Source organism: Aureobasidium pullulans (assembly GCF_000721785.1).
Source record: "Aureobasidium pullulans EXF-150 unplaced genomic scaffold scaffold_14, whole genome shotgun sequence".
In the NCBI taxonomy this organism is placed as follows: Eukaryota; Fungi; Ascomycota; class Dothideomycetes; order Dothideales; family Saccotheciaceae; genus Aureobasidium; species Aureobasidium pullulans.
The window spans coordinates 17,036-39,305 of NW_021941034.1; the positions used below are offsets into that span (position 1 = coordinate 17,036).

The 22,270-nt window shown below is 50.5% G+C and overlaps 10 protein-coding genes across 10 annotated transcripts; 4 read left to right on the forward strand and 6 right to left on the reverse strand.

Moving 5' to 3' along the window:
• Window position 1: 1 nt before the first annotated feature.
• M438DRAFT_398449 (putative cytochrome P450 monooxygenase) lies at window positions 2-1,666 on the reverse strand (the record flags this gene model as incomplete). The annotated part of the gene is made up of 4 exons (XM_029909363.1): window positions 2-352; window positions 400-525; window positions 580-1,075; window positions 1,134-1,666. 4 exons carry the CDS (start codon window positions 1,664-1,666, stop codon window positions 2-4), a joined length of 1,506 nt encoding a protein of 501 aa, XP_029758561.1.
• A 1,243-nt stretch (window positions 1,667-2,909) lies between these two features.
• Window positions 2,910-4,959, forward strand: M438DRAFT_347162 (auxin efflux carrier). The gene has a single exon (XM_029905837.1). The coding sequence runs from the start codon at window positions 3,080-3,082 to the stop codon at window positions 4,808-4,810; it is 1,731 nt and encodes a 576-aa protein (XP_029758562.1). The 5' UTR covers window positions 2,910-3,079; the 3' UTR covers window positions 4,811-4,959.
• M438DRAFT_347164 (uncharacterized protein) lies at window positions 4,940-6,189 on the reverse strand. Its single transcript, XM_029905838.1, has one exon. The coding sequence runs from the start codon at window positions 6,131-6,133 to the stop codon at window positions 5,342-5,344; it is 792 nt and encodes a 263-aa protein (XP_029758563.1). The 5' UTR covers window positions 6,134-6,189; the 3' UTR covers window positions 4,940-5,341.
• A 597-nt stretch (window positions 6,190-6,786) lies between these two features.
• On the forward strand, window positions 6,787-7,378 carry M438DRAFT_347165 (uncharacterized protein). The gene has a single exon (XM_029905839.1). The coding sequence runs from the start codon at window positions 6,911-6,913 to the stop codon at window positions 7,109-7,111; it is 201 nt and encodes a 66-aa protein (XP_029758564.1). The 5' UTR covers window positions 6,787-6,910; the 3' UTR covers window positions 7,112-7,378.
• Window positions 7,379-7,420: 42 nt separating this feature from the next.
• On the reverse strand, window positions 7,421-8,806 carry M438DRAFT_347166 (uncharacterized protein). The gene has a single exon (XM_029905840.1). It carries the CDS (start codon window positions 8,670-8,672, stop codon window positions 7,506-7,508), a length of 1,167 nt encoding a protein of 388 aa, XP_029758565.1. The 5' UTR covers window positions 8,673-8,806; the 3' UTR covers window positions 7,421-7,505.
• A 1,057-nt stretch (window positions 8,807-9,863) lies between these two features.
• On the forward strand, window positions 9,864-10,569 carry M438DRAFT_50976 (uncharacterized protein). The gene has a single exon (XM_029910143.1). It carries the CDS (start codon window positions 10,087-10,089, stop codon window positions 10,528-10,530), a length of 444 nt encoding a protein of 147 aa, XP_029758566.1. The 5' UTR covers window positions 9,864-10,086; the 3' UTR covers window positions 10,531-10,569.
• A 289-nt stretch (window positions 10,570-10,858) lies between these two features.
• On the reverse strand, window positions 10,859-11,274 carry M438DRAFT_50963 (uncharacterized protein). Its single transcript, XM_029910142.1, has one exon. It carries the CDS (start codon window positions 11,159-11,161, stop codon window positions 10,946-10,948), a length of 216 nt encoding a protein of 71 aa, XP_029758567.1. The 5' UTR covers window positions 11,162-11,274; the 3' UTR covers window positions 10,859-10,945.
• Window positions 10,989-12,560, reverse strand: M438DRAFT_347167 (uncharacterized protein). The gene has a single exon (XM_029905841.1). It carries the CDS (start codon window positions 12,217-12,219, stop codon window positions 11,389-11,391), a length of 831 nt encoding a protein of 276 aa, XP_029758568.1. The 5' UTR covers window positions 12,220-12,560; the 3' UTR covers window positions 10,989-11,388.
• Window positions 12,561-15,226: 2,666 nt separating this feature from the next.
• Window positions 15,227-17,590, forward strand: M438DRAFT_277576 (long-chain fatty alcohol dehydrogenase; the record flags this gene model as incomplete). Its single annotated transcript, XM_029900937.1, has 2 exons — window positions 15,227-15,579; window positions 15,628-17,590. The coding sequence occupies 2 exons, from the start codon at window positions 15,227-15,229 to the stop codon at window positions 17,588-17,590; spliced, it is 2,316 nt and encodes a 771-aa protein (XP_029758569.1).
• Window positions 17,591-20,269: 2,679 nt separating this feature from the next.
• Window positions 20,270-22,016, reverse strand: M438DRAFT_51019 (uncharacterized protein). Its single transcript, XM_029910144.1, has one exon. It carries the CDS (start codon window positions 21,516-21,518, stop codon window positions 20,502-20,504), a length of 1,017 nt encoding a protein of 338 aa, XP_029758570.1. The 5' UTR covers window positions 21,519-22,016; the 3' UTR covers window positions 20,270-20,501.
• Between the last annotated feature and the right edge of the window lie 254 nt (window positions 22,017-22,270).

Genomic DNA, 22,270 nt, shown 5'->3' on the forward strand with positions numbered 1-22,270 from the left:
TCTACGCAACACTACCTCTAGCCAAAATCTTAACCATCAACGGCTTCTTATCCCAAACCAAATGACTACTCTGATCCAACCACCCCTCATCACACTCCCCACTCAACTCGACATCGAAATGCCACAGCAAATTCGCCATGATCAATCTCATCTCATGATACGCCAACGTCAAGCCTATACAATTTCTCGGACCCACGGAAAAGGGTTGCAAGATTTCCTTCTTGTCGGAGGCGAAGATGGGGTTGTAGAGGGGGTGGGAAGAGAGGAGCCAGCGTTCGGGGGCGAAGGTGGTGGGGGAGTGGAAGTTGGTGGGGTGGTGGTAGGCTGCGTAGTGGGGGATGCTGACTTTGACCTGTGAGGGTTGTTAGGGAGGACGGTTGGGAAGTGGTCAGGTAGGACGAGACTTGCATTTGGTGGGATGAAATGACCGCTGATTGTTGCGCCGGTGGAGGGGGTGACGCGGCGGATGCCTTCGGCTACGGCAGGGAACATTCGCATGCCTTCTTCTAGACAGGCGGAGAGGTACTACGGCATTTTGGGTCAGCTGCTGACTCTAAATAAAGTGTCGAGATGACTTACAGGTAGTCTTGGTAGCGAATCCATGGTGATGTCGTCGATACTGTTGAATGCTTCTCTGACCTCTTTGGTCAAACGCTCAAGTACGGGCTTGTTGTTTAGCAGATACCATGTCAGTCCAGATAAACTGGTTGCAGTGGTCTCGGTACCAGCGATCATCAATAGATCAGCATTGGCATACAGCTCGTCCATGGTCATCTCTGCACCCTCTTCCTTGTGCTTGAGCATGAGACCCAGCATATCAGGACGTTCAGTCTTCATGGCAAGACGTTTGTTAACCTTGTCGACGGTGTTCTGGTAAGAAGAGTCGATGGTTTCTTGAATATGCTTGGGAATCATCATGGTAGCGAGGCGGAAGAGCAGAGGGAAGTATTGCAGAGCACGAGATGCACCAGCCAACCAGATGGAGACGAAAAGTTGAGATAGCCAGTCCGAGTATTCCATGTTTTCGCAGAGACCCAAAGGTTCACCGAACATGAGATCAGCTATCGTGTCGAAGCTGTGGATGTCGTCAGTATCTTCTCCTTGTCTTGTCCCCAATTCCCCTGAGTACTCACGTAACGCAGTTGAAAACTTTGGCCATATCCACACTCTTGTTCTCTTTCATTCTCTCTTCCAGTTTTTCAACCATCATACCAGTATATGTCGTCAGCATACCCTGCTGCAACTTCAATGCTCTCTCACTGAAAGCAGGTGCCAGCATTTTCCTCTGTCTACCGTGATCGGCACCAGACAAGATGATGGATCGTTTTGTGTTCTCAGACAACGCATACATGGTCCAATCTTTGCTCAGCTCTGGTCTCTTGAACCCGTAAATATCCTTCCAGGCCTGTGTGATGAAAGAAAGTTCATTGGGAGCAACGCGCACAATGTTGCCATATTTGAGATGAAGCTTGAGTACGGTCTGAGGCTCACGACCTTCGATGTTCCAGTAAAGTCGAGGGAAAGGAGAGATGGCATTGGGAATAGGTCCCGGGTGTTGACACAGAGGGTGGAAGTACAAATTGTAGATGGCATGAGTTGCGAAGTATAGCACTACTGCCGAAATGGCGAGAATCGCGATGCTCGGGACGCTGTCGAGAAGTGCCATTGTTGCAATGTCCAGAAGATACGATCGTCTTGCTCTGCTGTCGTGAAAGAAACCAGCAAGACAGCCAACACGCGAGCAGCTGGCGCTGGCCAGGCCTCTATATAATCCACATCATATTGCTTCAAACCCTCTCTGGCAAACACGACGATTAGTGGGGCAATTCTTCTTGGGTGTTTATATAGCCATATGAATTTTCAACAGATTTTCTGAAATGCTTTATTGACGTGCATCCTTCTGCTCAGTCCAACCTATCATGATAAGTGTTTGCTGACCGCACTCCGGCAGAGCTATTGCCCTGCATCAAAATTAGAGTGTAGTGTGTAGAATAAATTGATGTGTTGAAATAGGCGAAGCCGCGAAGGATGCTAGTATGTGGGGGAGATGTTGGAAGAGCTTAGAGGCTGAGACAAGTACGAAAACCTCTCCGGTGAAAAGGACGACGAAGAATAAATAGAAAGTTGGTAATAGATAAATTTGTTGGCAGTCCATCGCTTGTTGAAAGTGACGGAGCAGGAAAATTGTAGAAATAGACGTTCAGGTGGTGATGGAAGGAGCGAGTCTTGTAATTTCTTGACCAAGTAGCTGAGGCCACCCAAGCTTTCTGGCATGCTTTTAATCAGGTAATGGCAGCTTAGCTGTAAGAGTATCCTGGAGCTAGACGGTCATTGTCTGAAGTGACAAGAGATGGCCTATCTTGCATCGAGGATAGGCATGTTCTTATCCATTTCCGATGTTGGAGAACACGGCATGTACAAGTCCATGTCTCTTCTCGAGGCGCTTGTCGTGTTGCAGAAAGATTAGCAGGTCTCACAGCGTATCCAGGTTAGTTATCTATGGGCGGTGCGGTTTAAGAGGCTGGGGGTGGTGGCAGCGAAACGTGTATTGGCTTCAACGGCATGATTGGCGGGCGGCTTTCGGACAAAGCAAAGAGTCGCTGCGGGCTGAGTAGCGATAGGCTGTCAGGCTGCGTAGAGGCGGGCGCTTGGCTATTGTAGATGGCGCAATTCAATTGTACCAAAGCACGTAGGCAAAGAGGCTGAGCTATTCGACGCAGAATCAAGGAGCAGATGGTTCAAGCAGTGACATTCTGGGTAATAGTGATGAATCTGATGATGATGCTGTGGTGGAGAAAGAGTTCCTTGGAGATGCTTGAGCCAAGAAGTGACGCATCTGGCGTGGAATCGGTTCATGCTCTGGCAATCGGGCGCTTGAACCTTGGATACAAGCCTTCTTTTTCCTGACGCAGAAAGCACCAAATAGTTATCGCTAGGCCATTCCTTTCTTTTCTCCGCTTCACTCCTGTTTTGCTTGTGAAAACTCTCCGACCGATCAAATAATCCGCGCGACACACGGCACAGAAGCTCGAAAGCGCAACTCGAGGCTTATCGTAGCTATCTCAACCAAAAAGTCGTCATGAGCTGGTTTACAGCTCCTACATCATACCGCCTCAACGTCGCAAATGCCTTGTCAGCAGGAGTAGGAGGCTTGAAGGAGAGGAGATACGCGTCGGCAGCCATGGAACTACCCATGATGGCCTTGAACGAGCACACATCACATCCCGACTTTGCCCACTTGGTATTGCTGGTCTTTGAAGCAGTCTTGGAAGTGGTATGCGTCAGTCTACCGGGTTACATCGTCGCCAGGCGAGGCATGTTCGACGCCGAAGCACAGAAGATGGTGGCCAACCTGAACGTGCAACTCTTCACGCCGTGTCTAGTCTTTACCAAGCTCGCCTCGCAACTCAACGCAGACAAACTCGCCGATCTCGCCGTCATTCCCGTCATCTTCTGCGCCCAGACTCTCGTCTCATGGATTTGCGCTCGTCTCATGTCCAAGGCCTTTGGCTTTGGCAAGAGACAGACAAACTTCGTCATTGCCATGGGTGTCTTTGGCAACTCCAACTCGCTGCCCATTTCGCTCGTCATTTCGCTATCCAAGACTCTCAAAGGTCTGCACTGGGACCGCATCCCGCACGACAACGACAACGAAGTTGCTGCAAGAGGTATTCTGTACCTGCTCATCTTCCAACAACTCGGTCAATTGGTTCGCTGGACTTGGGGCTACAACGTCTTGCTCGCTCCTGCTGTTGAGGATACCAAGATCGTAGAAGAAGAGAGGGAACACTTGATCGAAGAGGGTAGATACCGCGACGATGTTGACGAAGACGACTTGGAGCAGGGCTCCTCCTCGACCAAGAAGATTAGCGGCTCTGCCTCTGGCGACGAGTCTCCTCGCACTGTTTCCATTGGATCTTCATCCTCCAACGATCACACGGTCCAACCTGTCGACGGCGAGGTCATGGCTACTCCTGCAAATGGAAACATTGTCGGATCCGGCCCTGGTAACCTTGCTGGTAACCTTGGTCCTCGTCAACGCTCTACCGGCCATATGACCCAGTTCCCCAACTACTCGTCCGCCTCGACCGCCCAATCCGAAGCTCCTACAGGCATCAAGGCCAAAATCTCCCAATTCTTCGCCCGCATCAATGCTTCAATCGCACAGTTCTTCAACAACCTATTTGCCAAACTCCCTCCAGGCATGCAAAAGTTCCTGAGCTCCGTCACCCACTACACAACCCGCTTCGTCAAGGGCGTCTGGGCATTCATGAACCCTCCCCTTTGGGCCATGGTTGCCGCTCTCATCGTCGCCTCGGTCCCTGCACTCCAACACACCTTCTTCGCCCCCCACACCTTCGTCTCCAACTCCGTCACCCGCGCCATTCAGCAAAGCGGTGGTGTCGCCGTTCCCCTTATCCTAGTCGTCCTAGGCGCCAACCTCGCCCGCAACACCCTACCCCAAGAAGAATTGGTCACCACAGCCGAAGGCAAAAAGGAAGAGCGCAATCTCCTCATCGCCGCTCTCGTCAGCCGCATGCTCCTGCCTACTCTAGTCATGGCACCCTTCCTCGCCATCTTCGCCAAATACGTCCCCGTCTCCATCCTCGACGATCCTATCTTCGTCATTGTGTGTTTCTTGCTCACCGGCGCACCTTCGGCACTCCAACTCGCTCAGATCTGTCAGCTTAACGGTGTGTTTATGGGTGTCATGTCTAAATTGCTCGTGCAGAGCTATGTCGTCTGGATTCTACCCAGTACGCTTGTTCTGGTCATGCTTGCATTGGAGGTTGTCGAGTGGGCTGCATAAAGTGAGATTAACGGGAATGGGAAAGCAATGGAAGCTTTTTTTTGTATATCTTTAATCGTGGACTTGTCCTTTCTTGTGCTGCGTTGAGCGTGTGTGTTTTTATGAAACTTTCTCTCTTTTTTTTTATACTTTGACATCAAAGAATGGATGATTCTTCTTACCTATTCTGCGTGCTGTGTTTTTGATTGGTGCAATTTGCTTTGTCTATTCATAGGGGTGAAACGTTTACTTGTGCATGTGCTTTTTATATCTACTGTGCTGAAACCTATGCTTAGATTTGTTACCCAAAGGAAGGGAAAGCAAGCAGCGTTGAGATGTATCGAGAAATAGGTATGTATGTATGTCCCGTAGAACCGAAGGCATTTTCTCGACATGACGAGGTGTGCTCTTCCAAAGCAGCAGGAAAGCTTCGACTTCTTCCCAAGATACAGTAGTATGTTCCCTTTCCACCCGAATCATCGTCCATCCTCGACCCACGGCGAGTCCGAGCATGATCCCAAATATATCACCACCCATTTTCACTCTCGAACATCAAAAATCCATCACCAAGCCCGGCGCCACCTCTTCCAAATCCTGCACATCCAGCCACACATCATCACCATCCCCCTGGCCCCCAGCCTCTTTGATTTCCTTTCTTTCTCTGGCGACTTCGGCGGCTCTGGCCACCGCTTCCCTCACGAACAAGTCTAGATATCTCGCCGTCAGGGCATTGGCGTCTTTTCCTATTTTTACGGTTTTGTCGTCGAAGGATTCGTGGAGGAGGCGTGTCAGGAGGGGGGATGGGAGGAGGGGGATGTTGTCGTCTGTTGTGGCTATTGTGGCCGCGGTGTGGGTGGGTGCTTGGGGTAGAAGTGCGGGTGCGGGATCGGGTTGTATTGCTGAGGATAATGGGGACAAAGATGGTAATCGTGGCGGTATTGCAGGTCCTGCTTTTTGTCTTTTTGCTGCGGGTTCGATGGTGGTGGGTGCGATTTGTTTTCTTGTGGTAGGGACAACAGAATCGTCATCGTCATCACTCAAAGAGCCGTAATCGTCTTCATCCGAGATGAGCAAGGCTTCCAGATCTCCCTTATCTATCTGTGCGCCTGCAGATTGAAACCCAGATGTCGTATTCGCACCCCATGCTTGTGGTCTTGAACCCACGGCTTTTGAACTTGTCGCGACTGGTTTTGAAGCTTGTGCTGCGGCTGCGGGGCGATGGGCAGGAGGATTGCCACTCGAAGAAGACGAGGGACCGCCTTTTGCGATGGCTGGAGGTTTGAACGGGCGTTTCGTCGCTGCTGTGGCGCCGACTTGGGAGGGTTGACGGTAGGGTGGTGGCATCTTTTTTTTGGCCAAGGCAGACTCTGGGTTGAAAGAGAGAGGAGACGCGTCGCGCGTTGGCGTTGGGGAATTTTTCCATCAAGGTGTATTGAAGGCATCATCGCTTTTCATCTCGACCACCAATACTGAAATGCATCGTACTGACAATTCTTTGGGGCTTCACTGAACACAAGCATTAGTATGCGATCGCAGTGCATAAGATATGCATCCTCATAGTGCCTTCCAGTTGGGAAATGGACTTGAATGCCATAGTCTATTCTAGCCCATCAATCCATGCAAATATGCATGACATCCTTGGGAGAGTTGCTTCTGCCTTTCTTGAGAATCAATCAAGCTTCAGTCGGCCTTGCTTACTACTATGTAGTATGCGCTGGCATACCTCGTAGCCTTGTCATGGTCACATGCTATGCTTGCGGTTCAGGCAAACCATGCCTCAGCCTTGCAGCCACTTCTTCCACCAACTGCATCTCAGCTAATCAACAAACCCAACCACGTAATCAGAAATACATAGTTCCGTTTGCACCCTAACCTTTCTCCGAGATTATTCTTCTTCTTCTCAAGTCTTCCCACCCTACTACCCACCATCGCACACCATTACCGTACCCACCAGCCAACAAATTCAACCACCAAATCCACAAACAAGCACACATAATATTCTTATCAACTCACACCCCAAAGAACCAAAAAGTCCTCATCCCAATCAAACCTATCCATCCGCCACCAACCCACCCTTTCCCCTTCTCTCAACCTCCTCCCTATACCAAAAGAAAGAAAAAAATGTGCATCCAATACTCACGAAAATACTCCTGCGGCTGCTCCATCAAAGAAGAATTCCGCCAGTGCGGAAAACGCAGCGGCACAAATGTCAAATGCCATCCCGTGGAAGACAAAGGGTTGGAGAAATCGGGGCATTATTGTCGTGCACATATGGTTGCCAAGGGAAGTGGGAACGAGGAGATGAAGAGGGTGGTCAAGTAGTAGGGTTTTTAGAAGGCTTGGGTTAGTGAGGGGGGAGCAGGGAGTGGAAAGTGGGTTATAAGGATTCGTGGGGATTGGTAGGGATGGGTTGGGATGGTTGGTCGGTGGGTTTTGGAGGATGCATTTGGACATTGGACTTGTGTGGTGGCCATTGGGGTTGGGTTGATATTTGATTAATGGTAGAAAAGTCGGTCTCACATGTACGGACATTTCACAAGTCACATGTCGCACTGAGATACTGGAACGATGATTTGATCAAAAGCAAAGACATGAATTCATTAAAAAAGATGCTCCTCTAGATTACCCTTCCTCCTCTTTCTGCTTGCGAAAAGCAATATTTTATCTCCTAGTTTCTCATGCTTCCATCGTCAATTCGTTGTTGGGAGGATATGCTCTACTCCAATTCAACCTTTCTGACACTCTCCCATCCTTCCTCTTCTTCTTGGATGACTTTGGGGATAACGACTCTCAAGATGCCGTCCTCGAGCTTTGCGCTGATGTTTTCGTCGGCCACCTTGACGCCCTCTTCGAGTCTGACTTCGCGCTCGAACATGCCGACTTCTCTGCGCTCATCGGTGACGAGGCAGTTCATCATGGTTTCTGAGACGTCAGGGCGGGTCACGACGCCGGAGATGGTGATGCTATTGCGAGCAGCAGAGTAGGTGACATCGATCTCTGGCTTCTTGGCACCAGGCAGAGAAGTGTGGAGGATATATGCTGTGGGTGTGCTGAACAGATCGACGGAAGGGGTGAATGTGCCGTCACTGTTGTTGTTGGTGCTGATGTTTGTGTTCTGTTCTCTCGTGTTTGCAGAAGCTTCGCCGAATGCGTGACCGCCGAAGAGACCGGGGGCAAAGGCTTCGGCTAGAGCGCTGAGATCGAAGGGGAAGGCAGGGCCATTGTTGCCGCCGCGGGGGTGATTGTGGTGGCCACCGCGTCCGTGGAAACCTCTTCCGCGTCTGCCATGAGGAGAAGGCCCTCTGTGGTGGCGAGGTCCATGGTGGTGAGGAGAGGGTCCTCTGTGGTGACGAGGAGATTGCGAGCGGGGATGATGATGAGGCTCTGCGGGTGTCTCTGGAGGCGTGGGAGGAGTGGGCGAGCGAGATAGAGGCTCGTCAAATGGTGGAGGTGGAGGAGGCATGGCTCCATCGTGCTCGGGAGGAGGGGGTCCTCTGTGTCCGCCTCTGCCATGGTGGTGAGGTGGACCATGGGGATGGGCGTGGGGGCCACGGGGACCGTGATGGTGGTGAGCATGAGGTCCTGGTCCGCGAGGTGGTGCGGGGCCATCGCTCTCGTTGCCCGAAGGTCCATGAGACTCATGCCCTTCCCCAGCGGGTGGAGGAGGTCCCCTACGACCATGTCCATGAGGACCATGACCATGAGGACCACGTCCTCTTCCGCGCTGAGCCCAAGGGCCCCAGAACTGCTGACCCTCGAAGGGATCAAACTCGGCTGAAGGACCTCTGCCTTCGGCGAAGGGGAAAGCGCCTGAGTTGTTTTGCAGGCTGGCGACAAAGTCCCAGAAATTGTTGGCTTGATTCATGTTGTTGGTGTTCGACATGATTGTAATTGTATTGATGAAGAAAGAGAAGAGATGAATCGATGTAATGGACCTACCTTATATGCAAACATACCTTGAACAGCTTCAGGCAACAGCATCGTAGACGTGTACAACAAGGTCGTCACCTCTTCAGCCACAACAGCTGCATCCAGAAGCCTATTCGCCCATGGACATTTCCAATCACCAGCATGGAAGAGCCTGGAAGAGGCAAGTGTACTCCAGAAGGCGGGGGAATAGGCATCTCTGAGCCACGCGTTCGAAGTATTCGCCACAAGTAGGGCTCTCGGCCGAGCAACCGCTGTGGCGTCCGCGTACTTGGCCACATAAACGGAGAGATTGTTGTACCATTCGCTGCTTGTAATCGATTCTTGTCCGTAGAGGTGAGTCAGAGATGCAGAAGGCGTGTAACTAAGAAGGAGATGTCGTCGGAGACGGAGATGTTATCGGCCGAGGTCTTGATCAAAAACCTCTTGGCGACTTGAATCAGAAGTTAATAATAAGACGTTCGGAAGCGTACATTTCTCTGTCGGACCGTATCGCATCCGCCCCAGTTCGGGGTGTCGGCGTTCTTCCCTTGTCCAGCGTCATAGGCACAACCGGCCGTAGCTGCATGGAGATGTACTTTGTACCTGCACCTGTCAAAAAATCTTCACGTGAAGGTGTGAAGATGCGAATCGCGATTCTCAAAATCCTCGATTCATGACTTTAACCTCAAGGTTGGAACTCCGCGACGGCGAATAGTGCGACCAAGCAGGCAAGAAGGGCGAGGCCTTGGAAGTTGAGAAAGACGCGAGAGAAAGCAGAAGGGCCGTCGGAGTGCGCTCCAGATTTGGTAGAATGATGTCAAAGGCTTCGATGGAATCGGCAAAGACGAGACGATGCTGCTGAGGATCAGAACGTCCAAATCGATCTCCATGCGCCCGAAAGAAGGTGAATTTAGGGGCATCAACTAAATCGCGATTCTGCATAGGCTTCTTGCATCGTCATGATAGACGGTGATAGTCCTTCAGTTGTCGAGCCATGTGCGCGCCAACAAGCATCGCCCTATTATGAGGTATGAGGCTCAAGCAGGCGAGCCATGTCAAGTTACTTTTTCCAGGTACCTGCGTCTCGATGATGTAGACTCGAGTCAGAGATAGACAACACCAACCTTCTGGTCAATCATGAGAACAATGAATACAAAGCCAAGAGATAGAAATTGTTATGATGAATAGATGGGCAGATGAGATGAATTCGCGGACCCATAGCAACAGACCAACGCTGAGATTAGCAGACTTACAGGCAAGCAATCATCTGTCGCGCAACAGTCTGCTTGAGCAAGCAAGACAACAGTGCGAGATGGTCTCCACGATTTAATCAATACAAAGCAATGAATCCATGTCGGTGAGATGGGAGATTATCTCTTGTTATCCAGATGAGATGTTGTCGTACGAACCGAGTCGAAGAAAAGGAACTCAAGTGCAACAACCAACAAGAAAGGACCAAAGCTCGTGTCGAAGAAAGGCCGCTGACCAAACCAACCTCCTACGAGTCAACATCCCATCCTTCTCTCCTCTCGTTTGTGTCTGACCTTCCGGCTCGGTCCTGTTTTCTCCTCGTGGCTTTTACTGTCTCGTGGCTATTGCGTTTGTGGGGCTCCCAGCTAAAATGCATTTTAAACATCTCTCGAAAGCAAGTGCTCGTGCGAGCAGCTTCCTGCCTCCAAAACCTGCCCTCAACTGTTGCCCTCCCTCACCTCGGCCGTTTCCCTTCCCACCTCCAACGTGCTGTTCGGTCCTTTCCCACAACGACTCCACATAGATGCGTTCTTGTTATTCAAGAATTGAACATTCCAATACATCTGTGGAGCATCAAATAAAACACTCGAACAATAATAGAGGCCATATGATTTGTTGCTGACAGACCATCCAACCATTAAGCGAAGGATGGATCTGTCTAAGGTTTCTCTACCACTTTGCTTGTCCCACCCGGACCATGGAGCCAGTTCCGAATTCCGGTAGAAAGGGTAAAAAGTGTTTTAAAATGGTCGAGGCGATCTTCATCATCTGGACTTGGCGCTGCTTTTCTTGAGACAGCCATGTCATGCCAGCGGTCGATCATCCTGCAGGTTCCGGGTTTGCGACCGTCACTTGCCGACCCTCTTCGTGTTGGGAATTGGTTTTCCAGATGTCCCGTCTGCAGCGTCGGTACCCGCCCTCAGCAATTCCTAGCATCATCATTATCAGCACATGTCAAAGAAGCGGTGGAAAAAGAAACAATCTGGTAGACGTAAATTAATGAAGAAGGACAAGCAAGATATACGATGCAAACAACACTTGTTCGACAAGGAAGAGGATACCGGGATGATTGGGAGGTAAAGATGATCGTATAATTGCATGTCTAGAAAAACTCCTCATCCATGGTATCAACCGGAAAAGCAAACCAAGACTCCATATCAAACCAGGCACCAATGCCGTGTAGTTGTGATGAACCAATAACCAGAGCGCCATACAATAAACAAAAACGAAAGAATTAATGGGCTAATACCCAATCCAATAAGTGGTATCATTCGCTCAAAGCGTCAATGAAAGGAAGAACAGTCTCTGCTGCGACCAAGCGGAGACAGAGGAGCGAGAAAGGAAGCGCTTAAACGCAGGACAAAGATTGTGAAAACGTGGACGCTCAAGCTGAGATGTGCTTATAGCTGGCGTGTCGTAGAGTCGGTAAAGGTCGTAAATTAAAAGGTGCTCCAGTTCCAGTTGCCGCCAACGGATTGAGCGACACTGCCAACAGGCTGATGTTCCTCGGAGCCTTTGTTCTGGCTGGGGACACCGACGGGTTGAGTGAAGACAGTGTCATTGCTATCTCTGCTGGTGACGCTGTTGTTGCGCGAAGGACGGGCAGCACGCCATGCACGGTAGTCGGTCCAGCAGTTGTCGCAAGCACGCTGAAGAGTGCCCTCAGGGTGGAAGCGAGCCTCCTGGTCAAGAGGAATAGCGTGAGGGCTGTGGCTTGCGCAGAAGATGTCTCCACAACGACGGCAATGGTGACGACGGTTGAGGATGGAGAAGGGACGGGCACATGTGGAAGACTTGCACAGCGAGGCGCTGTTGTCGGGCTTCCAGTGGTTTCTTGTGGGTGCACCAGTGACGGCACCCATGTTGTTCTCATTCCACTCGTCTGAGACGACTCTGGAGATGCTGCCAGGACCCCAAGGGCCGTATGATCTGGAGTCATCCTCGTCGGGGCTAAGAGGAGGAGAAGCGAGACTGGCGGGGCCGGTGGTGAACTTGAAGCCATCTCTAGACATGTCCATGCTGCTGTGTGCGCTGCGGGGAGGTGTCAAAGAAGCTTGTCTTGAGCCGGGCAACTCTGTGGGGCGCAGGACGGCAGGGATGTAGAGAGGCTGCTTTGGCTGGCGGACTTGCTTGGCGTGCATGTAGGCAGCGCGGTTTGAAGGAGAGACATTGTTTGAGGGAGGAGTGGTCGAGTTGCCATACTGAGGCTGGCTGTGGATGTAGGTGGGCGACTGCAGAGGTTGAGGGTGCTGGGCAAAAGTGGTGGCCATGTTGAATATTGGTCGTGTGATGAGTCGATCTAGAACATAAAAAGGTGTGGAGGGTGGTCGTTAAGTATGCGGTAGTAGGAAGTCGTAGGTTGTGGGGAGATGCAAGGAGACGAGATGCGAAATGTCGGTCTGCCTAGGGGTTGATCCAAAGATGGAGATGGTACGGAGATGCACGAGGGCTGCGAGATAAGAGAGATGCTGGCCAACCAGGTACGTGGACAGTCTACTGCAAGGTGCAAGGCTACCCGGTTTCAGGTATGTCGCGTGAGAATAGAAGGATGGAGGAGATAAGAGGTAAATAGGAGTTGGGTGGCTGTGGTATGTATGTAGCACACGATGACCTTCCTCACAAGTCGGGTGGGCGATGGGCTATGTATATGAGGCCACTCTCGTGCAGCGCAACAGTAACTTGGGGCAGAGGGCTGACACGGCACGCCTAGCCTGGCGAATAGTAGCGAGCGCAACAAGGTTTACATTACGTCCGGCGCTATGGGTGGAAGGTGGATAATCGAGGACCCTTGGCGAAGGGATCAAAAGCGACTCAAAGCGCTGAGCGCAGAGCCAACGGCCGACCGAGATTCAACGCTGTCAACCGCGAGTCCGCGACCGCGAGATAGAGAGCGCCGCCCTGCTGACCACCCAAAATGACAGGCAACATGACGCTCCCCGCCTTCTCTTTGACCTGGTTGCCATTGCTCCTGCTTCATTCTTCGAGGCAAGAACAAACAATGGGCAACACACTTTTTCACATCGCTGCAGCAAAGCAATTCAATCAAATCTTAATTCACACACATCTCGCGATAGAGAGCCACAAGCTCCACGAGATATCTTTGCTTCTGGCGGGTCAGCATCATCCTGCATAAGTGACCGCCGCCCCATTCCGTTTTGGGCTTTCTCGACTCAGTCGCAGAGATAAGCCAGTCTGCTCTCATTGGCTCGTTTCCACTGTCGCATGCTCGACCTTATTTCCTCAACGACCTCGTAGCCGCTACACCTTTAGCATTCCTAGTGGCGGCCGCCGCCTCTCGTGTGAACTTACGGTCCGGCAGGACGCGCGCAAACCAAGCAAGCGCTGCAAGCCACCCGACAACCGCGTATATCTGCTCTTCGTGGTTGGCTGCACCAGCTTCCGACTCGCAACTTGCAACGTGCCCCCAGTCTTCGCTGTGTTCTTCAGCCATGGGTTCTTCCTTCTGGCGCGGATGCACTCTCTTGCAGCCACGGGACCTGAATCGTCTTTGCATCTCCATCAACAACTCCTTCCAACCGGGTTTCATGCGATTCTATCAGTCGCGCTGATGCGTGTAACAGGTCTGATTCACATGTTTGCCCCTCGAAACTGCCTCAATCCTCTTCCCTCTTCCGGACACGGGGATTCGGCGACCTGTCTGACCTCCAGGGTCTGGGCATGCATCCCCAAAGATTACGGGACACCTAGGCATGCGCGCAGACCGCAGTCATCCGCAATTCGTCAAATCAAAGCACCGACAAACGCCCATACCAGCCCATAATTCTGGCTGCTCAAAGCCACGAGGAAGGTTTGGATTCTGACACATCGATTCCACCTTCTTGAGAGAGCCCTCCGCCTTTTGCGACTTCAACAAACACAGGAACGAAAGGACAGTGCTCGGCTCACCTTTATTTGGCCGGCTTCGCCAAGCATCGTTGCACATCGCCTCCAGGGATGCCACGAGGCTGGGCTTGAGACATTGGATCCAAATGAATTCAGCCGAGGCCATCTGTCCATCTCGCTCTCGCTATTGAGCACCTGTTACAACGACTCAGTGTTAGAGTCGGCTGACTGACTGCCAATCTTCACCTGAGCACGACAAGTCATGTTGATCTTGTACTACTATTCTGGTTGATGAAACGGTCTATTGATGATCGTGAATTCCAGACTGCATCTCGACCCCTTCTGCATGACTTTTACTGGATGGCATTTAGCCTCTGATTGGCTCTTGTATGTGCGCAAGGAAGCGTAAAGTCAGAATCGACCTCACCTCCCGACTCCATCGTACAATGCTTTTAGCAGAACACGGTTAGACTTTGGTCATCCTTAAACCGTCCCATTCTTAAACAAGATGGTTCTGATGTCGATAGCGAGATAGGCCGACTCCCTGGCGACTGAAGTGTCTTCACAACAAACACAGGGGTTTCTATGAGCATACGTTGCTCGCTGTTCAACTTCGAAGCCTGGGGATTACACCCTGGGTGACACACCTGCTGTTCTACACACGGCGCTGCTTCATTAAATGTTGCTCAAGCGGCTCGTGGCACTACAATCCTTTCGAGGTTCAGCTTCGGTAGCCCCCTCATTTTTGAATTAGAAAACAGCGATTCGTCCTTCTGCGGCACTGCCGGCTGGGCATAGCACCAACCTCGAAGAGGTTTGGGTTCAGCTTAAGATAGCTAGATACATCACGTGTAGCGGGAATTATCCCATTTACAGCTAAGTGTCATGCCCAGCGGTAGCCTGTTGGAAGTTGGCGAATGGCTGCTTTTCAAGTGGAAAATGAGGGGGCTACCGAAGCTGAACCTCGAAAGGATTGTATGCTCAATTCTGGCGAGAATCTATTCTCCGGATTCTCATGTAAGCTTGATATAATTCTTCATGTTTAGCGAATAGCTAGTAGACTGCACCAATGTTCTCGCCGTTAATATGAGACTCACAGACTAGAGGTAAGATGTACAATGAAGATAGACATGTACTGCCTTTCCTCAACACGTGTGATGGTCAATTGTCCTCAAAACTACGTAACATACACAAAGCCGAGGCTGTTGAGGACGTGGTGAAGAACTCTAACGGTTTTTTGAGGGGTCGAACTCGACTTCCGCCTCTCAAAAGGACTCCAGGTGCTCGTTCATACAGCGACGACAGACATCGTTCTTCTGCTACCTACAGTATTGATTGTTTTGGTTTCGCAGTATTGAACGGTTTTCTGTATATCCCTCAGTCTCAGAACGAATCTCGGCACCACCAACGGTTTCCACGTTGCCGCCATTCGACATGTCAAACCAACGTCGTACGACCCAACAAAGTCCGAGTCCCCTGTCTCCTTTCCAGGACAACAATGTCTTGACCGAGGACCAGTGGATTACGTTGGCTTCTATCGTTGATACTATAATATCCCCAGAGACACACTGTATTGGGGAGATCACCAAGGAGGCTCAATTTAAATCTGCCGTTGATGCTATCAAGCACCATACGGCCGTTGAAGACGAAGCACTCTTATCCGAATATCTCGCAGAATCGGCAACTTCGTGTCCCGGGTTCAGGGAAGCGATCCACAGATTCCTTGTAGAACAGGTTGATAGTGGTGGAAAGAAGGAGCTTTTGGGTGTCCTTGATGCTTTGACGTAGTGACATTCCCGCCTCGATCAGCAGCTCCATCGCTGACCTCTTATCAGCAATTCTCGTACTTCATGGCTCTTGACCGGTCATCTGACACCTTTCGCACAGCTCACTCTACGCCAGCGAGAAAGAGTAATTCAATCATGGGCTACAGCACGTTTGCAAGTATTCCGTGTGCTCTTCAGGAGTTTCACCGACATGGCGAAAGCATACTGGACACGGACATCTCCTACGCTTGGTCGTGTCTTGTCCTACCCCTACACCCCTATCAACCACAATTACGGACCGGGCTTTGACTTTCCTTTCATTGTTTTTCCTCCACTTCCATATGGATCTACTCTTGTCCCAGCAACCTTCGAGACTGATGTTCTTATCATCGGAAGTGGATGCACCGGCTCGGTGGCTGCTTCCGTTTTGGCACGTTCTGGACTCGAGGTCTTAGTGGCTGAGAAAGGTTATCATTGGAAGCCAAATCATCTGCCGATGACAGAGAAGGAGGGGATGGCTCATCTCTTTGCAAATGGAGGTGTCACGTTGTCGGACACTGGTAAAATGGCTATCCTTGCTGGGTCATGCTTTGGGGGTGGTGGCACTGTCAACTGGTCTGCATCACTGCAGCTACAACCATTCGTCCGACAAGAATTCGCAAGAAAGTATGACTTACCTTATTTCGAGAGCTCGGCATTCCAGCATGACATGGATGCCGTCTGCGAAACAATGGGTGTCGGGACATCAGGCATCAAGCACAACCCCGGAAATCAAATACTTCTGGACGGTGCTAAGAAGTTAAGCATGAAAGCGAAGCCCGTGCCACAGAACACAGCTGGCGAGGCCCACGCGTGCGGTTATTGTACACTTGGATGTGGAAGCTGCGGTAAGAAAGGACCGACGGAGAGTTGGCTTCCTGATGCTGCTCGGCACGGTGCCAAATTTGTTGAAGGCTTCCAATGTGAGAAGATAATCTTCGCCGACGATAAGACAACAAAGGGCAATAAGATTGCCATCGGCGCCCAAGGCATTTGGACCTCCAGAGATGAAAACAGCGGTGTTTCTGGACAGGTTTACAGGCGTCCTATAACAGTTTATGCCAGGCGTGCCGTGGTCACGGCCGCCGGAGCGCTGGGAGGTACTGCGTTGCTTCTTCAGCGAAGCGGCATTCAGAATCCTCATCTCGGCAAACACTTGAAATTACACCCCGTGAATACACTATTCGGTGTCTTCGATAAGGATATCATGCCTTGGGAAGGTGGTATCCTCACATCGGTTGTCGACGAATACGAAAACATCAACTCAACAGGCTATGGCTGCAAGCTGGAAGGTGTCAGTATGCTCCCTGGCATGGCACTTCCTTTGATGCAATGGAAATCTGGTTTAGAGTGGAAGGTACATGCTGCAAAATTCAAGCGCATGGCTGGTTGGATTTCTCTCGCTAGAGACAAAGGTGAAGGCGAAGTCTACGCTGACCCAACCGACAAATATCGAGTCAGAGTCAAATACGACACAGCAAAGTCGGACCAGAAGAACATTGCAGTCGGCCTTGTCGCACTCGCAAAGATCGCCTTTGTCGAAGGTGCACGCGAGATTCACGTCGGTGTTGCGGGCGTACCTCCCTTCATTCGCCGCCAATCTGTCAAAACGTACACATCGGCGATCGATGCCAGCCAGACTGGGGAAAACAATGGAGTCGCGGCAGGCATAAACGATCCCTCATTTTTACAGTGGCTCTCCCGTCTAGAGCTGTTTACTGTCAACGGGCTGCCCGCAGACGCTTCCCAGTGCTCAGCACATCAAATGGGTACAGCAAGGATGGGTTCCTCACCCACGAACAGTGTAGTGAACTCGCGGGGTGCGGTGTGGAACACAAGAGGACTTTACGTCGCCGACACTTCTGTTCTACCTGCAGCAAGCGGTGTGAATCCTATGATCACAGGCATGGCAGTTGCAAGAGGTATTGCTCGAAGTATCGTAGAAGATTTGGGCCTCCCTCCAACACAAGAAGCACCCAAGTCGAAGCTGTGAACAAAGCAGCCCGGCAAAGTGGTTGGGTGTGCGGATTTGCTCTGCTCGAGCTGCCTCGCATCCCATGCGAGTCATTAAGCTTAAAACGGGAACGGGGCGGGAACTATTACATAACAACAAAGATCCAATGTGCTTGCCGAATAATTTAAACTTTGTGGTATGCATAGCTGGAGCAACCAACAAACGCCATCATCTTGCTCTTCGCCTCGGTCTTCTATCTCGCCGTTGTTCCAGAAGGTCAACGTGGGAGACTGGGATGTGGTATTGCGCCTTCCGTTCCGCCGCTTCGAAGTTTGAAACCACGCCGCGGGACGACCTCCATGCACGGAAATTACTCGAGTAGAATAGTATCATGTACGCGAAGTGGTTGACCATGCGTGCGCAATGCATTGAATGCAAGACTCGTACGATGGTGCTGCGCAGTGCATCTAGACTTGCAACTATCTTTACCTGACTAGGAGAGAAGGTCTGCAGAGTGTACACGACGCTTCACCGCGCAGGTGATGAGATGATAGTCATGGAGATGTTCAATCGATGTCCACAGAGTCCACCGCTGCTCCTCCCCTAGCTGTCCCAGATATTCTCCACTGACCCAAGCACAATAGATTGTTAGTCTCTACTGATCCCATACGAGATTCAACAAATTGCAAGATAGATTATCATCTACATGAATTCATCAATCCAAACACCAAAGCTTCTAGATGACAAAGCTCTCGGATCTGACTTGCCATTTCTACAGAGCCGCAGACGGAAGAGAGGCTTGGGCGGCTTGGAAGTAACTTGGCCACGCGACACCATACCAAATCTTGACCTTGCAAAAACGTGGTTTCCCACCCAAGCCTCTCCCGCCCGGAAAACGGTGGCCAGTCCGAACTTCTCTCCCATCCTCGCGCACGAGCAGAATTTGTCCCCGACTCTTCCCATTCGACACAAGCCAGCACACACGGACCGAGAGACACTCTTTGCTGACCACAGCCCGAAACTCTTGTTTGCAAATGCTGGCATGCACGAGGAATGATTTTCTGGTTAGACACAAGGTAAAAAGCCCTAAGACCACCCTGCCCGCTGCTGCGTACGGTTTTCTCGTGTCACGCTGGAGTGTCAATTCCCTGGACATTTGAGACGCAATGACGACCCAAAGTTTATTTTCGAGTGTTTGCCGTTGGAAGCTTTTCCGAGCCCTTGTTTCTTCTTCTCTTCGGGTTGTTTCTCGTTTGCGAGTCCCATAAAGTGAGAAGGGTCGGGTTTTGTAGATCAATACAAGGACGGTAGATGGGGAAAAGAAGCAATGGACGAAGACACACCGAGCATCTTCCGAAGAAACTCAACCCGCAAGCATGTCCCATATTGGCGTTAAACCCGGTGGTGGGTGTGCGAAAACGCACTGTTGAAGTCTTGAAGATGGAGATGTGGCAGTGACAAGCGACATTTCTCAGGGTCTGCGGAAAGCATGGGTAGACGGCAATTGCGATTGCTGTTCTCGGCTGCCAGTGTGGAAAGGCCAAAGTTCAACAAGTTTGTCTCAACTCCAGAACAGAGGCATCTGGACGTTCCCATATGCACTTAGGTGCAAGAGCCATTGACTTTGGTGTGGGCAAGCGATAAGATGCCACCAGTTGGAATGCTCAATCCGGAGAGCAATTGATGAAACATATATGCAGAATTTGACATGCTATCCATCAATCTCTTCTTAGCTCAGTTGGTTTAGAGCGTCTGACTGTAATTGTTAATTGTCATCAGAAGGTCCTTTGTTCGACTCAGAGAGAGGAGATTTATTTTTAATCCTTTTGCAAGGACTTCACCTCTGACTGAGAGATGGACTGCTTTTTGCTCTGCTCTATCATAACACGATTAGCATTGTACTTTCTCTCTGGTCGTATGGACTGTTTCATCTTTTCTTTTTTGTTGTGCTTCTTCGGCTCCCATGCCAGCGTATTCTATTCCGATCATCGGTGGAGTCACTCATCACCAAATGAGCGACACCCGGTTTTCCGGCAAACATACCAACTCATGACCCAGTACGCAGAGTTAAAGGCGTCGTGAAAATCTCTAGAAGACATCCAGAGAACATCAAGCCAATCTGCTGGCCAAAATTAAGAGAATCAAGTCATAAAATGCTCGCTGGGGGGACGACCCTGTCAATTCCACTCAGACAGATGAGAATATATGCGCAGTCTTTCTGTGTCTTCTCAAGGCATACCGATCTGCGAATTTTTGAACAGCCTCAATATCAACGTCAGTCTCTTGAGATATAATGAGGAAGCCAGGTCAACATGAATGCTAATATTTCGCGGTCTTCAGCGTGGATTCGTCCATCTGCCCTACAAATCACCCATCCTCATGCCATTGTGATGTCAGCTCCTTCTTCTTCTGCTGTCTCCATACACTTGATCATATCCTTCCTTGGGCCACGAGTGGAGATTCGATATTTGTTGAATTCGCGGTGACTTCGTCTAACATGATACTATTTCTACGGCTGGCTTTGCAACCGCGGATACCGTATATACACATTGTTCGTCGAGCCAAGAGTCCACTCTTTCGACCGCGTTATAATAGTCAAACGTATCGAGTCGATTGACGTATCCTAATGAAAGTGCACACGTTGACAAGACCGATCGCTTTTCTTCACATGCGTTAAGGAAGACGCGTTCGCTGCACCGTGACATTACACGCATATCAAGTGGTTGCATATGATAGCACGGCGATAGAAGGTCTTGATAGGAGTCGACAAGCATGTTGGATGTGTTGCAGTAGTTGCGAAACAAGTTGATGGTTGTACAAGCTGTGTCCATCGAAAACCCGATATTGCCCTGATTTTTTCATGCAGGCTTCGGTCGAGACAGTGTTTGAATCATCTCATAGAGCCTGCATCGATTGCCTACCGGCCTGCCTTTGTTCCGATCCACAACTTTCATCCAAAGAAGATTGAGCCTTTGTTCTCAAAGCAGTTCAACCTAAGCACTTCTTGAATATCTGTCATTCTTGTTCCCCCTCGTTGAGTAGTCAAGCCGTATTGGAGGCTCAATCTTCGCAGGGGATATTCGGAATCCCAGACAGCGACGGCTATGACTTCCAAAGTGAATCCTGAATCCACTGGCAAGAGTTCAAGAAGGGTTTCGTCATACAAGTGAAGGCCATAGCATTTGCGTCGTGACTCAGCATCAGTAAGCAACGGCCGCTCATCGAAGATACGGACTGTGATATGCTCGTTGTGCCTTTTGAAGTTGGCAAGAGCCTCAGATAGAAGGTGAAGAAGAGCCAAACTGTGAGCAAAATAGTACTGCTTCTTGAGTACTGATGGTGGAAACTTCGTGGGACAGAGCTCCTCATGCCACTTTTTGAAGTCAACCCACGCCTGCTTTGTCAATCGATATGACCCAAAGCTGATACTCCCAATGCATTTGGCAAGTTCGACATCCTCTGACAGGCGAATGAGCCCCTCGAGACCGTGCTCTGACAGTATACAGTGAAAGTCGAGAAGTTTTGAGTGGCTGGATGCAAGGCAAGGAGGACTGCTTGTCCAGAAAGCTGGCGAAGTCTCTCGTCCGCTACGGTCGAGGCATCTGTGTAGATCCCGTTCTATCCAATCACCAGTTCGTAGAAGCTCAAGCTGATTGGCGACATCTCGAGGTGATGGCAAGACTCGAGGTTTGTCGAGGGTGGACACCTTATTGATGCTCGGAGCATGTTGATTGGACCCAACTTTGGACAAGCGAGATTCAATCAGTTCCTTGAGGACGTCTGACTGTTCGCTTTCGATATCATTAGTCGCGAAGCCGACTCCAGAGTCATAGCGATGACTAGAGCTTTGGCTGCTGGGCGAAGTCTTGTCGTGAATGTCGTTCATCCTCGATCGTATACAGAAGCTACTACGGTCGATGAGAAGAAGGATGGCATGTTTCTCGAGCGACCCTCGCCTGGTTTTCATGCGACTTGATCATCTTGACATGAGGATCAGTCAGTCAGTACTCGTAGTCCGCAAACCACATTGAGGCAGTATGCGCACATATACTCCAGATCGCAAGCATGCGGTTCGTCGAACCTTTATAGTTTTACCCTAATACCCTAGTCTGGTATTATGCCAAGTTCCAACATCGGCACTTGGCTGGCTTGCAGCAGGCCACCCTGGTCTGGTGTGCCAATCTGTCTCGCGGAGCTTCCGAGTCGCCATGACCGCCAGCTCATTTTTGCTTGGACCTGGATTCGCGTGCTCAATGTTGTCGTCGTAGCGGCAGGCAGCGATGCATCTTCCTAGCCGCACAAGAAATCATCCGTGGAGGGTGACGCGTTGTCGTGTTTGGAACGCGACTTGTCTTGCCCGTTCGGCTTTTGCATGTGAAGATTGTTGGCTAGACTGATACGACAAGAAGTCTAAATCTTGCTAAAAGCTGTAGAATCACAAGCATAATCCGGACGGATGTTGTGGTGATCAAGAGGATTGTGTCTCACGAGAAGCAAAGCTGCGGATACAGAAGGCGTGCATGGCTCGCCAAGCACAACACAGACTGCAAGAAGCAGGGTCGCTCCCGAGCTTCACATGTTTCAACAAAGACATCGTCACGTTGTGAAAGAATCTGCAGCTGTTATTCAGCGTAGTCGAGCTATAGCCCGTGTGATTTGGACACTCTTTAATGTCTATGTATGTTCTGTTCATTGGTTTGAGTTCCTTTCCATAACCTT

What these genes read in the sequence shown, in the direction of transcription:
- M438DRAFT_50963 (XM_029910142.1), bottom strand. Translation starts at nt 11,161, where the DNA reads ATGGCGCTCTGGTTATTGGTTCATCACAACTACACGGCATTGGTGCCT.
- M438DRAFT_347164 (XM_029905838.1), bottom strand. Translation starts at nt 6,133, where the DNA reads ATGCCACCACCCTACCGTCAACCCTCCCAAGTCGGCGCCACAGCAGCG.
- M438DRAFT_347162 (XM_029905837.1), top strand. Translation starts at nt 3,080, where the DNA reads ATGAGCTGGTTTACAGCTCCTACATCATACCGCCTCAACGTCGCAAAT.
- M438DRAFT_50976 (XM_029910143.1), top strand. Translation starts at nt 10,087, where the DNA reads ATGAGATGTTGTCGTACGAACCGAGTCGAAGAAAAGGAACTCAAGTGC.
- M438DRAFT_347166 (XM_029905840.1), bottom strand. Translation starts at nt 8,672, where the DNA reads ATGTCGAACACCAACAACATGAATCAAGCCAACAATTTCTGGGACTTT.
- M438DRAFT_347165 (XM_029905839.1), top strand. Translation starts at nt 6,911, where the DNA reads ATGTGCATCCAATACTCACGAAAATACTCCTGCGGCTGCTCCATCAAA.
- M438DRAFT_51019 (XM_029910144.1), bottom strand. Translation starts at nt 21,518, where the DNA reads ATGAAAACCAGGCGAGGGTCGCTCGAGAAACATGCCATCCTTCTTCTC.
- M438DRAFT_347167 (XM_029905841.1), bottom strand. Translation starts at nt 12,219, where the DNA reads ATGGCCACCACTTTTGCCCAGCACCCTCAACCTCTGCAGTCGCCCACC.